The sequence below is a fragment of the Hyperolius riggenbachi genome, chromosome 3 (assembly GCF_040937935.1).
Source record: "Hyperolius riggenbachi isolate aHypRig1 chromosome 3, aHypRig1.pri, whole genome shotgun sequence".
Lineage (NCBI taxonomy): Eukaryota > Metazoa > Chordata > Amphibia > Anura > Hyperoliidae > Hyperolius > Hyperolius riggenbachi.
The window spans coordinates 57,769,367-57,787,321 of record NC_090648.1 but is presented as its reverse complement, the minus strand read 5'-3'; the positions used below and the strand labels follow the sequence as shown (position 1 = coordinate 57,787,321).

The 17,955-nt window shown below is 38.5% G+C and overlaps 2 protein-coding genes across 2 annotated transcripts in view; both read right to left on the bottom strand.

Annotated features, from left to right (window-relative positions):
- Positions 1 to 861: 861 nt before the first annotated feature.
- On the bottom strand, positions 862 to 1,461 carry LOC137562118 (oocyte zinc finger protein XlCOF6.1-like). Its single transcript, XM_068273452.1, has one exon. It carries the CDS (start codon positions 1,459 to 1,461, stop codon positions 862 to 864), a length of 600 nt encoding a protein of 199 aa, XP_068129553.1.
- Positions 1,462 to 1,481: 20 nt separating this feature from the next.
- The window catches only part of LOC137562117 (zinc finger protein 883-like), a 55,392-nt gene continuing 38,918 nt past the window's right edge, over positions 1,482 to 17,955 (bottom strand). The window contains exon 3 of the mRNA XM_068273451.1: positions 1,482 to 1,557. Within this exon, the coding sequence (XP_068129552.1) occupies positions 1,482 to 1,557 (76 nt within the window). The remainder of the gene's footprint in view (positions 1,558 to 17,955) is intronic.

Here is a 17,955-nt window from a genome sequence, read left to right as displayed (position 1 = left end):
ATTTAAAATGACATCATTTTCTAAAACTGATTGTCCACGCACCTCCACGCAAATACAGAAATACATGGATAATCACGTTCAATTAATGTAAAAAACAGATATATTTACACATCTTTTATATAAAGATAATTTACTTAAAGGACCACTATTGCAAAAAGTAGTTAGATTTAAAGTAAATGTTTACACATTCTTATAAGAAATACAATAGCTGTTGCTAACAGTAGGTAATGAAAATCTAATAGATCTGAAAGTTTTTTGATTATTCCATCTCCTCATGTGGAATTCTCAGTATTTCCTTTATTCTTTACAAAAGCATTCCCTGGAAAGGAGATAAACAAGGATGTCGGCCAGCCTCCCTACATGTTTGTGCACTTTATTGGTAGCTGCACTGAGCACCTGCCATTCAGTTAGTACTTTTGAAAATAAAGAAAAACATAAAAATCCCCTAAGAGGATTTGGATAAGTCCAACACCTGTCAGATCTGTTAGATTTTTACAAACTACTGCAAGTAAAAGTGACAGAAAATAAAGGTTTCAATGGCGTTTTACACTTTGACAAATGCATTTTATAATTATACATACACATGGATTTCAAAGTTTACATTTTTTTTCCATAATAATGGACTGTAAATAAAACACTGATTTAATGGATATCCTTATGTTATTATCGTATATATTGTGCAAAACAATGTAGTCAGTTAGGATTTAGAAGTTCACTTCATCTGCAGTTTTGTACTTTCTGTGTATCCATGTTTTCTGAAGCTATCTATATAAGCTTCAAAGATGCATATGTTAATGAAACTTTTATAATGAAAAGTCATAATCCTGTGATGCTGCAACAAAAATGTTCATTGAAATTAGTTTACAGGCTGACATCCACTCGCTCATGTATCTTCTGATGTTTTCTCAGAGATGACTGTTGTGAGAAGCTCTTGTCACATTCTGAGCAGCTAAATGGCTTTTCTCCTGTGTGAGTTCTCTGATGCTGAGTAAGATTTCCCTCCAGTGTGAAGCTCTTGTCACATTCTGTACATTTAAATGGCTTTTCTCCTGTGTGAGTTCTCTGATGGTGAGTAAGACTTGACCTTTGTGTGAAGCATTTGTCACATTCTGTACATTTATATGGTTTTTCTCCTGTGTGAATCCGGAGATGAATGTTGAAGTTTTTTTGAGTGCTGAAGGACTTCTCACATTCAGAGCAAGAAAATGGCTTCTCTCCAGTGTGAATCCTCTGGTGAGCTATGAGGATTGATTCACTGGTAAAACATTTCCGGCATTCAGAGCAGGAAAAAGGTTTCTCTCCAGTATGAATCCTCTGATGAGCTTTCAGGCTTGATTTCACAGTAAAACATTTCTCACATTCAGGACAAGAAAATGGCTTCTCCCCGGTGTGACTCCTCTGGTGTCTAATAAGATTTGATTGACAAGTGAAGCTTTTCCCACACTCTGAGCAGTGATGCATTGTGTCTCCTCTGTGACTCATCATGTGCTGCTGGAGATCCACTTTGTTGACAGATACTTTTTAGGTGTAGAGCAGGAATTCAGCTTTTCATCACACCTGCAATTAAATAATGATATGTTATCTTTACTATATTATTAGAAGTTCTGACATTATAGTAAGATATCCTATATAATAAACCCCCTGCGTCTCTACATCCTCCTGTGTCTGTGCTTCCAGAACTGACAGTTTGCTGTTTGTAAACCTCATTGCATTGTGGAAAATAATAGCTTTTTCCAACTGCCAAGCAAACAATATCTCACTGTATGCATACTGTATACTGTGGTGGGGCACGAGCAAGCGGGATGTGTTCTGGGGTGTGTGTGGGGGGGTAGCAGCCCTGGCCTAGCACTGCCTGTTTAGTAAGCCAGCACCTATTCAGTAGGAGACCTTAGGCAAGTCTCCCTAACACTGCTACTGCCTATAGAGCGCGTCCTAGTCGCTGCAGCTCTAGCGCTTTGAGTCCGCCAGGAGAAAAGTGTGATATAAATGTTATTTGTCTTGTCTTGTCTTTTAATAGGCAGGTCTTTTTACTAGTATATATATATATATTCTACAAAAGTATACTTTATAGAATAATCGTTTCAGGCATTTGAAATTAGCATGGGACAGCTTATAATGCTGTTTGTTTTTCATTAGATCGTCATTAACGAGAGTTAAACAGAAATATTGGCATCTCAGAAAAATGCAATTTGAAGGATTTGCTCCAAATAAATAAACATATTGCCCATGACGACATTATATTCAGAAATAACTAATTTTAACATTCTTTAGACATCACAGCTGCTGCATGAGACATCCCACAATTGCCTCATCACTTAAGGAACCACTATCATGAAAAAAGGAGGCAGTTAAAATCTGACAAAACCGACAGGTTTTGGGATAGTCCATCTCCTCATGGGGGATTCTCAGGGTGTTCTTTGTTTTCAACGGCATTTCCTGAACAGCAGTTTAACTGTCAAAATTGTTAGATACCAGCCAGCCTTTCTACTCACATGCACACTATTTTGTCATGTAGACTTGGCAACTGCTGTTCAGGAAATGCTCTTGAAACAAAAGTAAATCCTGAGAATCCCCCATGAGGAAATAGACTGGCCCAAAACCTGTCAGGTCTGTCAGGTTTTAACTGCCTACTTTTTTCGTGATAGTGTACCTCTGAAGGGGAACTCCAGTGAAAATAAAATAAGTGCTTAATTTTTTACAATAATTATGCAAAAATGGTTTAGTCAGTGTTTGCCCATTGTAAAATCTTTCCTCTCCCTGAATTACATTCTGACATTTATCATATGGTGACATTTTTACTGCTGGCAGGTGATTTCAGTGGAAGGAGATGCTGCTTGCGTTTGTTGGCAGTTGGAAACAGCTGTTATTTCCCACAATGCAACAAGGCTCCACACAGAGAGGGGTTTCAACACAATGGGCTTGATTAAAAAAAGAGTTCTAACTGTTTGTGCGCGTAAAGTTTAGTGCGCATAAAGTTTTGCGCGTGTAATGTTTTATGGGCACTACTTCAAAATCAGCTGCTTCACGTGCTAAGTAGAGTAATAAGCATACTTTGCACGTGAAGCAGCTGCTTTTGCATGCGAAGTAGTGTGCGTAAAACTCTACGCGCGCAAACTTTTATGTGCGCTAAAATAGCACGCGAAAAGTAACAGCTTTGCCGTGCAAACTACTTAGCACCCTAGTTTGCACATGCAAAGCTTTTAGGCGTGCTAACTGTGTTAGCACCCTTTATTCAATCAAGCCCAATGTCAGCCATACAGAGCCCCCCCGATGATCCGTTTGAGAAAAGATAAAGATTTCTCATGGGAAAGGGGGCATCAGCCACTGATTGGGATGAATTTCAATCCTTGGTAGTGGTGCTCGGATACCTCTTTTTGATATCTGGATTGTTCTGGATCTGGATAGCAAAAAATCTGGAAAAATCCAGATATCTGGATTCGAACCATTTGGATATCTGAGACTATCCAGAAATCCGAACCCATTATCTGCATTGAATCCGGGATCTGGATTGCAAACCGGAAGTGGCCTTTAAATTGCTTGCAAAACGTCTTTTATCGTAAATGATGCATAAAGCATCATGTTTTTTTTTTAAAGAAAAATAGCAATTGTTTATGTGGGGAGGTATAATACAAGACAAAAAAAAAATGGCTATAAATTAACATCAGGAGGTTCCAGAAAGCGGTCATTGGGCTTGATTCACAAAGCGGTTCTAACCCAGTTAGCACGCCTAAAAGACTTTAGGCGTGATAACCAATGCACCACGCTGGGGAAAAGCCAGTTTAGGCGTGATAAGTTTAGACGTGATAAGTTTAGGCGTGATAAGTTTAGATTGCGCGCAAAGTCCAGCACGCAAAGCAGTGCCATTAAACTCTATGAGAAGTGCACCAGACTTTGCTAGCGCAAAACTTTTGATCATCTGTGCACTGCGGTGCTAACCCAGTTGGTGCTCTAGTTATCACGCCTTAACTTATCACGGCCTAAACTTATCACGCCTAAACTTATCACACCTAAACTTATCACACCTAAACTGAGTTTAGGCGTGATAAAGGGCTTTTCACCAGCATGCTAACTGTTAGCACTGCTTTGTGAATCAAGCCCATTCAGCCCACATTGTGTCCAATGCACAACTGGGGCATCACAGTTTACAGCCCAGACATCTCAAAAAAAATTATACAGTATTTTTTCAACAAAATACAGCTATTGTAGTGGCGTAATAGCTGGTGGCAGACTGGCAGCAGAATATTTGTTCTGTATGGACCCTGGCGGTGGGTAGAGATCTCTGTTGTAGAGCTGGTGGTGGCCTGCTCATCCACCATCAGCTCCATCACAAGCTCGGCGTCTTTCTCCTCCAATGTGCGCCAATGACCGTGCTGGAAAATGGCCGATACATGCTGCTGCACCTCTGCAGTGTGACTCCCCCTAACAGCTGGGCACCCAGTGCGTCCACGGCCAGTGGCTAGCGGTGGAATGGACACTGCCGCAGAAAAACTGCCTACGGTGGCGGCAATGCTGCTCCCTCTCCACTTGCCTTTGCTTTTCATGCTGCCCCTCCTATGGCTGCCAGTGCCAGCAGACATAGTACAACTTTATATGTGTCCAAATGAAGTGGGGAACTTATACTTTATTCAAATCAGTAGTACTAGTAGATAGTAGCAGTAGTTGAACTTCATCTAACGGAGTGACAGCAGAGTAGCACACACTGACACACTAACTGTCTGTCTATCTGTCACACTGTAACAGCACTGCAATTAAAGTAAGCTAACTCTCACCTTAGAGAACTTTTCTAACACCTCCTATTACAAAATTAATCAAGCCAAATCCTTTTTACTAGGATCTCATGTCCCTAAACACATCTCTCAATCCATTAAAGATTGCTATCCATTCCCCTGGGTCTCAGACTCAATTGCATACCTAGGAATTAAATTAACCAGAAAATCAGCAGACCTATACAAAGCAAATTATATTGCACAAAATTAAATCAGAACTACAAGACCTATCCTCCCATCATTTATCCTGGGCTGGAAGGATAGCTGCATTTAAAAGGCAAACACTGCCTAAAATAACCTACATTTTTAGGACAGTTAATATCCCAATACATCGTTCTTTCTTCACAAAAATGAATAAAATAATCGCACAATTTATCTGGCAAGGTAAAAGACATAGAACAGCCTTCAAACCCCTAATAATACCTAAAAGAACTGGTGGGATTGGAGTACCTTGTATTTTATCTTTATACCATGTGTGTAACCTTGAAATAGCTAAATAGTGGTGGCACACACCCAGAGAAGTCCCACTATGGGTATCAATAGAACGCTCTTTTGTTAAAGGAGACCTAAGTGATTTCCTACTGGCGAAATTAATACAAGGCCCTGACAAGAAATCTCCCTTCCTGACCTTAAATGCCACAGTCAACTCTTGGCACTATATTTTGAAACAAAAAGTTCCAGAAGGAACGCACATTCCAAATATTCCATTATCAGTAGCTTCTTTCCTAATAGAATCTCTAAGCCTAAATCAATGGAAACATCCGTCACTCTCCAACTTTGACGACCTCCTCATTGAAGAAAGATTTAAATCTTTTACTTAACTCCAATCTGAATTCCACATTCCATCTTCCGAATTTTTAACATACAACCAACTAAAACATCTATGGGCTTCTATACAGAATTCTCTCCCCTAAATCCCTAAAACGTTATTTCAATTCGTCAGAACATCCACTATTCTCAAAAAAGGCATCTCCCTATGCTACTTGGAAATCCTTAGGTCTTCTGATTTCCAACTTAAGAAATATTTACGCTATTGGTCTCATGAATTATCAATTGACATCTCTCTTGAACAACTACAGCGTGCCTCTTCCCACATATCTAAATACTCCAGATGTACCACCCACTGGGAAAGGTTCAAAAACTTTTACTGCACTGGTATGTCACCCCTCTACGACTAGCAAAATATAAGGAGGACCAATCCCCTGAATGTTGGAGAATATGTGGATCCTTAGGATCACTCCCCCACATTTTTTGTATTGCAAACACATAAGAAACCTTTGGAGAGAAATCTCTCTATATATTACTTCTCATATCTGGTCCTCATTTACCTTAACCCCACAGCTAGCCATATTACATATAGGTTTAGACACAATACCTACTCCATACCGTCTAGAAATCTCACAAATTTTATGTGCTATGCACCATATGATTGTGATTAATTGGAGAACTCCCACTCCACCCTCCCTGGAACAAACTCTTGCTCTAGCAATAGCTAATATTAATATAGAAAAGACCATACGTCTACTAATTACTTAATTACATGCTAGTGATATAAGTGTATAATACCTCTTGCGCAGATTACCTTCTCCCTCCATCACTCTTCACCATTAATAAAATTGGAAAAAAAAATCTTTACCCTCCACTCGCATAGTACTGTGAGTATACCCACCTAAATGCATCCTCATATTTCTTTGCTAAGCAGCTTTCTTTTATAAGGATGTTCTGCCTTTCACATGTTGACCATTATAATGTTGAAGTTTTTGTTCTATACCACTGTTTATATACAGTGATAACAACTACAAAAATAATAATAATTAGCCAATTGTAAACATTATTTCAGGTTATTTGTGTTTATATATTTAAATTTTGCTTTGGCACAAATGTATTACTGTTAAAACTTTTGTCAATAAAAAATGAATGTTTAAAAAAAAAAGTAAGCTAACTCAATACAAATTACCTATATATAACTGGTAGTAGTAGACTAGTTGTAGTAGTACTAGTAGAACTTCAACTGATGGAGTGACAGGAGCACACACTAACTGTCTATCTGTCACACACTGACTGACTAACAGCAGCACTGCAGTAACTATCTGTAGTAAATGAAGGTAACACAGTAGTAGTACTCTTTCTAACAACTAACTATACACAATATAAGACTAGTAGTAATACAGTAATCTAATCCCTAATAACCAACAAGCTATACTGTAGCTAAGGCTGGCAGCAGGCCTAGCCTGTGCACACAGCAGGCCCTAACCTATCCTAGCAGCTGCAGCACTAAGTCTGACTGACACACTGACTAAAATCAAAATACAAGCTAGCTAACTAAAAAAACAATAAAATACTGGTGTAGTACAGGTGTTTAGGAGCAAAAACACTAGGTTTAACACAGTATTACAGCACCTGCTTAGCCAACAGCACGGGAGATGTCTCTCAGTGAGCAGTCACAAGCAAGGATGAGATTCTCATCATGGCGCCCGCCTTATATACAGGAGGGGCTGGCCAGGGTTCCCCTCTGTGATTGGTTGCTAGGGCTTCGGCTGGGAGCCCTCTGATTTGCTCAATAACATCATGGACGTCATCTCCGTGGTTACGCTATCCGGATCCGGGTACCCAAACTAGGTATCTGGACTGATTTCCAGATACCTAATACGTATCTGGGTTCACTCGGATAGTGCATTCCAGATTTATCCAGCTATCTGGAATCTGTATCCGAGTTTGGATACCAGAAAACAGTTTGGATATCTGGATGAGCATCACTGATCCTTTGACATGGTTTCTTTTAAGTTAAAGAGAAACGTCTTCACAGCCAGAATACAAGAACAGATACAATATCTCCTAATAAGATTACCTTTACACAGTAAAAATTAAAAACTACTTAGATGTGTGCATAAAGGAACAATTTTGCCTTAAGCCAACAACACAACAGATATAAAAGACACATTTATAATTCCTTTCCAGAGAAAAAAAAAACACAATTCTAACATTGTAAAGATAAAGAAACAAAATACAAAGATTATGACTAAAACTTTCATTATTGTAATAGTATATTTGGAAAGTTACCACATAGCATCAGTAGATGCATCACAAATCTATATACAGGAAAAAAAATGATACCTGTGGCTTGGGTACACTAGTAGAAAAAGGTGACATTTAAAATATGTATACATAAATGTCAGTTACAATTGTATAACCCTTGTGTGTCTTGGAATGTTATTCATTTAATAGCTTGCACTCTGCTATACATTTTATTCTTCATGTTACATCTGCTATTGTAATCATGTTACATCTGCTATTGTAATCACCAGTTCTGTACTTTGTACCAGTGTCTATATCTGATGTATATAATTATGTATGCCTTGTTTGTTTTCCTACTTTGTACAGCGCCACAGAATATGTTGGCGCTTGAAAAATAAATATTCCTATGAAGTTGTTGCTTACTGTACGGATTATTATCTGACAGCTGTGAGCCTTTTACCAACAGGCTATAGGCTTGTTCAAGTCCTCAAGGGGGATTCTCAAGATTTCCTTCATTTTTAAAAGCACTCCTTGAAAAGAAGTGCACCAAAGCAGTTAATTTCAAAGACGATTGGTGAAATTCGGTGCTGCTATAAACCACAGTGTACATGTGTGACTATGGTGTGCCAAGCAATTAAATTGGGCAGCTCATCTCTGCTTGTTTGCATAGCATGCATATTGGCATAGGAGTGCAAAATCAGTGCTGAGTTGTTATATCGCCAAATTCCAGATTGAGTGCAGTGCAGGTATAGCTAATACTGTTATTGATAATGTCATGTAGGATTAGTGGTTGAAAAGCTTGGCTAAGAGATTAGTACTAGGCTCACTTATAGCAGGGTTATTGTTAGGGGGTGGTGCTAAATGTTACATTGAGGCTTAGTTATAGTAAGGTTAGTGTTTTGAGAGAGGTTAGTAAAAGGTTAGATATGATAGTGTTAAGAGGTATGGGTTAATTTAATATTGGGATGTGTTACAGGTGATTAAGTGATGGCAATAGTGGCACACAAATTACTGACACTTAGATAATATTACAGTATCATGACTGATATTCAGAATAATGGCAATCAAGGCACCCAAATAAACACTCACTTCTTTTAAATATATGCATAATGCACTCACCTCAAATGTTATACCTCTCTTTTATAATGTTACATAACCTTATCATGATAGCGCTACACCTGATAATCTATGTGAACATTTGTTCATCTGTAGTAACTTATTTTTTACACTTGTGATTTCATATACACTCTTTATGGACACTTTTATTTGCAATTAACTTTATAAATAATAAACAAAGTTGACACAAAGAGCCCCTTTCAGCAAGAAGTTACATCTCTTGATCACAAGTAAAAAATATGTTCTGTATAGCCCAGGCCTAACACTGGCAGCGTCAGTGTTTCCCCTCTAACAGGTTTACTTTTGTACAATATAAAATCAGACATGCATCATCCAGTTATGAGTCACACATGCAAAAGCCATTTCTGTACAATATCTAACTTATTAACATGATTGATGATTTAAAGAAAGCAAATCCTAACTACAATGTATTTAGATCAATATTGCAGATGAGGAAATCAGTATGTTTATAGTTACCTGGTAGAAAGTAGTATTGGGTCCCCTTATTCCTGTGATCTCTCTGTGAGCCTTCTGCCTGACTGAGGTCTGACCCATTTTATATTCACTTCTCCTCCATTTACTAATATGAAGTGGTTTGGGATTGGCTAAAAATGTCTTATTGTTACCAACAAAAGGTCTATTTACAGACCTATGAAAGGACTGTGTCCAGGCCTCTTTACTGAAACTCACACCCACCCACCCAGCAAGGTGTTAACTTCATTAACATTCCACAATATGAACAAAAGGCAAATTGAAGGAATGATCTAAGCTGAAGATCACTAACATAACAATAGATGAATACAATGAATAGGTCAGTAGAGGATGGACAGTTTCAGTGCTCTCCCCATGCAGAAAAAAATGTTCAGTACCAGATGAAAGATACTTATCTCTCAATCTTTCAGATCTGATCTGCAGATTACTGTGCATTAAACAAGGTGTGTACGAGAAAGGAAGTAACTAGAATCTTATGCTAGGTAAACACGATACAATTTTCTGTTCGATTTACCTGGCAGATCGATTTTTTTCCAACATGTCTGATCTTAATTTTGATAGATTTTCTGTTTGATTTCCACTCAATTCTATGGAAATCAATTGAAAAATTGATCTAAGTTAAGGTCGGACATGTTGGAAAAAAATCAATCTGGCAGGTAAATCTAACCGAAAATTGTGTAATATGTACCTAACATCAGAATAGTAAAGAGATATCTTTAGATTGATCAGTCTTTCAAACTTTCTTACCTATGTGTTAGATTAATTTTGCAAAGGTTTTCATTTGAACGGTGTACCCAGCTGAAGAATAGACTATGTAGGTATGGCTCTCCTGCTACATGGAGGTAGTAAAAGTGGCCTTTGAACTTTCATTTTCCAAAGACTTTTATCTCATGTGTGTACCCAGCTTTTTGCATCTTGAAAAGGCAGATAGTTTTGCTATTGGTTATTCAGATTCATCAATATTCTGCAGTATCTTTTACTGCTTTATAATCATTACCGTAGTGCTAAAGCATCACACATATCCCTCTTAATGAGTATGGTTTGCACAGAAGACTTTTGGCTTTCTCTGGAAATGACAAGGGCAAATCAACTTTTGTTGAGGAAAACTAAATATTTTCTGATTGTCTCTGTGTATTGCATAGATTAATGTGAAACATTCTAAGTTTGTTGAGGAAAAACTGTTTTCAGGTTATCTCCATATAGTAAAGGCAGGCATTGTTTCAGCTTAATTGCTTTGTTTTTATGTGTTGAAAAAACATTTGCTATTTGCTCTTGTGGCAAGAAGGGAATATCTGGAGGGTCTCATCATAACAGCTCCTTAAAGGGGCACTATGGCGAAAAATTGTAAAATTTAAAATATGTGCAAACATATACATATAAGAAGTATGTTTTTTCCAGAGTAAAATGAGCCATAAATTACATTTTTCCTATGTTGCTGTCACTTACAGTAGTTAGTAGAAATCTGACATCACCGATAGGTTTTGGACTGGTTTATCTCTTCATGGGAGATTGTCAGGGATTTATTTATTTTCAAAAGCACTTAGTGAATGGCAGTTGCTCTGTCCAACTGCAAAAAAACTGTGTAGTGAGCATGGAAGTTGGCCAGCATCATTGTTTAAATCCTTTTTAGGGAATATCTTTATAAAGAATAAAAGCCTTGCTGAGAATCCCCTATGAAGAGATGGACTAGTCCAAAACCTGTCGCTTCTGTCAGATTTTTACTACCTACTGTAAGTGACAGCAACATAGGAGAAAAGTAATTTATGGCTTATTTTACTTTGGAAAAAACGTACCTCTTATTTGTCTGTTTGCACATATTTTAAATTTTACAATTTTTCACTATAGTGCCCCTTTAAATAGAATACAGAGCGTATTGCAGCTGAGGCTCCACTAAAGAATATTTTCAGCTTATGCTCGGTTTTAAAAATTCTAAAAATATTTATATGTTTGTTTGTTTTTAACAAAAGTGGAATTTCCATTTAATTACAGGTGCCTTAACACTAGGTATTCATTTTTAGTTACAGAACATCCAAAATAATATGAAATATTAAACACTCATACTAACCTTTCTAATATTTTTAAGTTCTCTTGTCCTACCAAAACAATGTTTCCTATGTAGGTATGGGGTCAACAAGATCCCTAAAGGTGTCTACAATTATTCATTCTTATTCATTCAAGTTCATCTTAGAAAAAGATTCCTGCTCTTGGCACACTTGATCATTAGAATCAGACTGACTTGGACACAGCTACAAGGTCATGTGCCTCATAGGTATTCATTTTCAGTTGTTAACACAGAATATCAAAAACAATATACTATCCTTCCTAATATGTTTAAATTCCCCTAATCCTAATTAGGGGCACCTGTTGTTATCTATGACAGGCAAGGGAAGTAAGAGGGAAGTGACAGCTGGGCCAGCCAGCACACTTGCGCTGCAGTTGGGTTTGTAGGTTCATGGAGGGGGAAATCTAAGGTGCCAGGACACCTGTGCCTATAGGCTTCTGTGAGGTAAATCCAGGCCTGCAAAATTATGTAGGTATGGGATCAAAAAGACCCCTAAAGGTGTCTTGTGAGATCTGACACAAAAATGTCTTCAGCAAATCCATTAGCGTCGCCTGAACTCAAAACTTGCTCTCTGCTCTAAAAGATAAGCAACAGCATAATAGCCTTTTAAAAACCATTTCTGTGTTACAGCTGATACAAATCCTGCAACAAATCTGCAGTGTGCCTACTTCCTGCTTTCATGAAAGGAGACTTAGGGTTAACATCCTGTGTTTACAAATTAGCTGCAATTTAGCTTGTCACGGCAGCCAGCTGACACCACTGAGAGATCAAATTACAGTTGATTAGTCACAGATGAGGGAGAATTAGTCAGGCTAAACTCTCTAAATACATGCAGGGTGCATTTCTCCATGTTTTCCTTCTGTCCTGTGAAAGAGTTAATGTCCACTTTAAAATGACATTGTATGGATAGAGATATGGAAGCGGCCATATTTCTTTTTAAACAATACTTGTATGGTTGTATTTTTGGTTTTCTGCCGTTAATGATTAATGCCACAGGAGATCAGGTGTTCTGACTAAAAGTTGAACGAACTAAGCATATGCTGAATGTCTGAAGCCAGAAAGAGCAGCAGAATAGATACGGACATTTCTTAAAGGAGAAAATGGCAGCTTTAATTTGAGATGTATCTTTTACATACTTGAAAATTCTACAAACAGAAAGAAACAACAAACTCACACACAACCATTCGCATAATCTAAAATAAATGTGACTGATCAGAACAGGCCACCATGTTCAGTCCAGATGTCCACAAGGCTTTAGTCATTGGTCCTCTGACTACTCTGCAGGTAGAAAGCCCATACATAGCACACTACAATGCACTGTGCATTCTGGAACCTGTCTACCATGGCTGGCATGAGGTTCCCGGTGATTTGCACATCAGTATCATTTCAGTGCAGCGTAATATGTTGGCGCTTTATAAATACAATAAATAAAAATAAATAAATATGTGACTGGACCAGATAGGTTAGCCCTCCCTCCCCAAATGTATCAGTTAGCCGTAGAGGCCCATGGCCATGTCATCTAACCACAAGGATATTACTTTCCTCTAAGTCTCTGAGAATCTTATGTTTTCCTATTTTTGTGCTTCCAAGACATCGCTGACTGATTGCTCACTTACTAATAGACCCCCCAACAGGCAACAATGTACTGAGATAATCGATACACTTACAGTGCACAGAATCATGTCACTAACTGCCCATCAAACGAGCACCCACTTTAATACCTACCATTGTCACATTTTACTCTCCTTACCATCATGTTTTGGGATGTGAGAGAAAAACTGTTTTCCCAGAGATAACCAACACAAACATTGGGGAGAACATACAGACAATGTATCTAGGCTGGGAAAATGCTGCACAAAAGAACATCAATCACTACACCTCTGTGCTGGTAAGTGTCTCTCCTAACCTGTTAGTAGAGATGGCCCGAACTGTTCGCCGGTGAGCAGTATTCTTCAAACATCCGCTGTTCGCATTTGCGGCGAACAACGAACATTTGGCGTGTTCGATTCACCCCCTATATATTATCATTGACCCTAAATTTGACCCCTTACCTCACAGTCATCAGACACATGGCAGCCAATCAGCTAGCACCCCCTCCTGGACTCCCAAAAAGCAGTTGCGGTGGCCATATTGGATAAGTTCTCTGTTGGCTGCTGACTGTTGGTGAGAGCAGGGTCAGACTTGCTGCAGATAGATAGGGAAAGCATTAGCTAGGCCTGTGTTCTTGTTTCTCACTTGCTGTGAAAGCATCCCAAACAGCCCTGTTGAGGGCTAGCACATCGGTCTCCTGTGTTTTTTGTGTGTGTGACGCTCCACAGCCCAATGACACCCAGAGCTGTGTGCACACTACTGCTGTGCTGTTGCCTCATTAAGTTGCAGGCACAGAATAACTCCAGTGCATTATTATTTCACTGTATTCTGATAGATTTCATTTCTCTGTCTGTGCCACTCCACAGCCCACTGACATCCAGAGCTGTGCATAATGTGATTTCTGCCCTTTAGGGATTAAAACCCGACCGTCATTTTTGGTGGGATTTGGCAAGGATCCCCCTCCGGCATGCCCCTATTCAGATGTTAGACCCCTTGAAACAACTTTTTCATAACTTTTGTGGCCAGAAACAGTCTTTGTAGGTTTTTAAATTTGCCTGCCCATTAAAATCTATGGCAGTTCGCTAGATTCGCCTGTTCATGAACATTTGCGGAAGTTGGCATTTGCCGTTCACAAATGGAAAATTCTATGTTCGCGACATCTCTACCTGTTAGTAGTTTTATTACTATAATAAATAGACACATATCATTATATTGAGCATTATTATGTTGACTTCACATCAACACTTTATTATTATTATGCAATCATTCTACATAGTGATAAGAGAGTGGAAAGGTAATTATTCATATAAAAAGGAACATATGCATATAGAAGCATAGTAGATAGCTCTCTTGCATTACAGTGCTGAGGTTCCAGGCTCAAATCTGGGGTGGGGCAGTATCTGCATAGGGTTTGTATGTTCTCCATTTGTAGTATGGATTTTTGAACACACTTCCCTCTCACATCCCCAAGAAGGTATAGATAAGTGAACTGTTCCCTCCCCAAGTGAATTGGACATTGAGATATTAGACAGTGGCTATTATAATGATTAGCTTTTGAGTTCCTCTAAGGGGCACTTAGTCCCATAACTATAAACTGTCTAAAAAAACTGCTGAACATGTAAGCACAGCGTAATTACAATGCTTGGTGTGATTTGCCTTCTTAAAACAGAAGGAAACTTGCAATAATTCAGCTATAAGTGAACATTTGTGGTTACCCACAATGCACCACTGCTGCATAAGCAAATTATCTCTTTATGCCCCTGAAGTTTCCTTCTGTTTTAAGAAGGCAAACCACACTTAGCATTGCTTTTTAGTAGGAGGGCTTTTCAGTCTCTTTTAGTCCTCTATACTTTCCTAGTGGTTTGGGTGACCCCGAGCTGCTCGGTTACTCATAAAATCAATTTAAACATTATTTTTATAAAATAATTTGGAAACCAAATTCAGAAGTTAAGGTATTTGCTAGAAAAGGAATATTTATACAACATAAACAAATAGTATGTGACTCAGCCCAGGGGGTACTGACCAAACACTGGCTTTCATAAGTGTTCACTCCAAGAGAGAGCTCTACATCATCACATACAAATGCCTTGTTTATTTACATTCACTAAGGATCCATTCAGTCACTACAGTTCCCCAGTATGTGATGAATGTCTATTTTACATACACACTTCCCCTGAGCTTGTTTGGAGAAAGAACACCTGCAAGTAAACTGAATGAAGAACAGGGGCGTAGCAATAGGGGTAGCAGAGGTTGTGACCGCATCGGGGGCCCATGGGCCAGAGGGGCCCCGAAGTGCCCTCCCTCAACTACAGTATTAGCTCTCTATTGGTCCTGTGCTGGTAATTATCACTTCTATAAATACGTTGAATAATGGCAATCATTAACAAACTATTCCCCATCCCCTTCTTGCACCTCTGACACTGTAGTTGCCATTGGCAGGTTTTGGTGCGCCGTATCAATTGTTATGTATAGAGTGCTTGGGGGGCCCATTATAAAACTTGCATCGGGGCCCACAGCTCCTTAGCTACGCCACTGATAAGGAAACTTATAAGAGGTACAACTTCCTCCTCCTTTCCCCAATGGAAAGCTGTGTCTAATGCCATCTAATGCCATCATTGATGAGTGAAAATGCCAATTTTCTTTTTAGCATACATTTTCATGAACATTATGTTAAATTCATTTTTTTTTTTAGCAAAAATGCCATCAAAAATAAATTTGGGGTTTTGTTTTTTGCATTTTTTGCAAATTTTCGTGGAAAACAAAATTAGATTTTTTTCACGGTAAAAAAAATTGCATTTAAAATATCGTTTTCTGAGCTCTCAGGCTTTTTTTGCGGTCAAATAAAAATACTAGATACTTTTGCAAACATTTTCTGGAAATTGAAAATGCCCTTTTCAATGCAAAAATGACTGAATGCCAGCAAAGAAAAACAAAAGAACACTCTGCATTTAATGTATGCATAGCTCATGCAAGGTAACAAGTAGATTTACATTTCTGGAACAGCTAAGCCTAATAAGGGTGCATATACCCTCACTATAGCTGTCACCTACAGAGATATAAACTTATTCTCTAGGTAGTGATGGACAAACATCATAAAAGAACACTTGCAGATTATAAGTTTTACTGCAAAGCGGCGAGCTCCAATGATGGCAGGCGAACCTCTAAAATCTTCAGGGCATCTCTGCAACCAGGATTTCTTTAAAAAAGGAGTATAAGATGTCCAAATACCCAGACAAAGGCATGGCAGAGGAGGATCAATGGCAAAAAATGCATCAAAAAATACAAATTTTATGTAAACGCTTTTAATTTTTTTTTTTTTTTCAATGGCCGCCAAATTAAGCAGTTAATAGCAACGCCCCCATACATGCTAGGATCATCACATTTGCAGGGTATGTTAAGAAGAACAGTGGAAACAAGGGGAAAATGCTCCTAGAGTGAGCTGTTATAACAGAGATGAGGATGCCTGGAGAAGACAGATCAGCAGTAGAGATGGGCGGTGATAACTACTCTATACCCCCACTGCCATGCTACTCTGCATGGAAGGGGCCTGCCACAGACCCCATTATTACCCCTCATACCGTGGCCTCCATGGCTACATCACTGATTGAGCATGTATATACTGTATTCTTTATGTGCGATACAACAAAAACAAAAAACCTCCTCCCCTTTTATTTAAAGTGGAATCCCATTAACATTTAAAAATGTAAAGAAATAATAATATAGGAATCTAATTCCTTTGAATTTAGTAATTATTTTGTTTTTTTTATCGAAAAACTTATAGTAAAAATAATTAATTAGACCTTCCCTCCACATAACATCTCTACCTCCTTAAAGGACAACTGAAGTGAGAGCGATATGGAGGCTGCCATATTTATTTCCTTTTAAGCAAAACCAGTTGTCTGGCAGCCCTCCTGATCTATTTGGCTTCTGTAGGGTCTGCATCACACACCTGAAACAAGCATGCAGATAATCTTGTCAGATCGGACAGTAATGTCAGAAACGGCTGATCTGCTGCAGGCTTGTTCCGGGTCTATGGTTAAAGGAATTAGAGGCAGAAGATCAGCATGATAGCCAGGCAACTGGTATTGTTTAAAAGGAAATAAATATGGCAGCCTCCATATCCCTCTTGCTTCAGATATCCTTTAATATTGTTGTCATTGTGAGTGTGTTTTTTGTATTTTTTTTTCATTAATTTATACTTATCCTCTTTATATAATTACATTTTTGTACAAATTTTAGAATATTCTATTCCATTCACTTTCCCTATGCACCCAGCACCTTTAATGCGTTTATACAGTGTGGTTATTATACTGTTATCACACTATTTTGATTTATATATACACTTCCGGGTCATGTTGCCAGTCTCTATAGTAATATACATGACAAGGAAGTGTTACCAAGGAGATATGCAGAAGGAGGAGTGCCCACGGTGCCAATTAAACTAAAGACCAAGGGAAAGTACTCTGCCACAGAGCCTCAGAAGATCTGTAGTGCGCAAAACAGTCATTGCGCAGGCCACCACTCCTATGCTGCCCCACAGCCTCACCAAAAATACCACAGAATGTAATGTCCATGCTTGCTATGAAATAAAGCTATTTACTCTATATAAGCAGTGCTGGATTTACATTTGAAATCTGATTTGCAATTCCAATTTGCAATTCCGATTTTCCCTGGATGCTATCAGAAAAAAAAGACGCAGAAAAAAACGCAGCATGCAGTACTGATTAAAAATCGGAGATTGGAATCGCATGTAAAAATCAATTAAAAATCAGAATCGTATTCGCATGTAGTAGTGTGCAAGAGGCCTAAAGGGACTGACAATGTACATACCTTGATAAAACTTGCATTCTGTGCACACTGCAGGATACTTATCTGACACACCCACAGAGGTGCACAATACAAAGAATTCTACTC

What these genes read in the sequence shown, in the direction of transcription:
- LOC137562118 (XM_068273452.1), bottom strand. Translation starts at nt 1,461, where the DNA reads ATGCATCACTGCTCAGAGTGTGGGAAAAGCTTCACTTGTCAATCAAAT.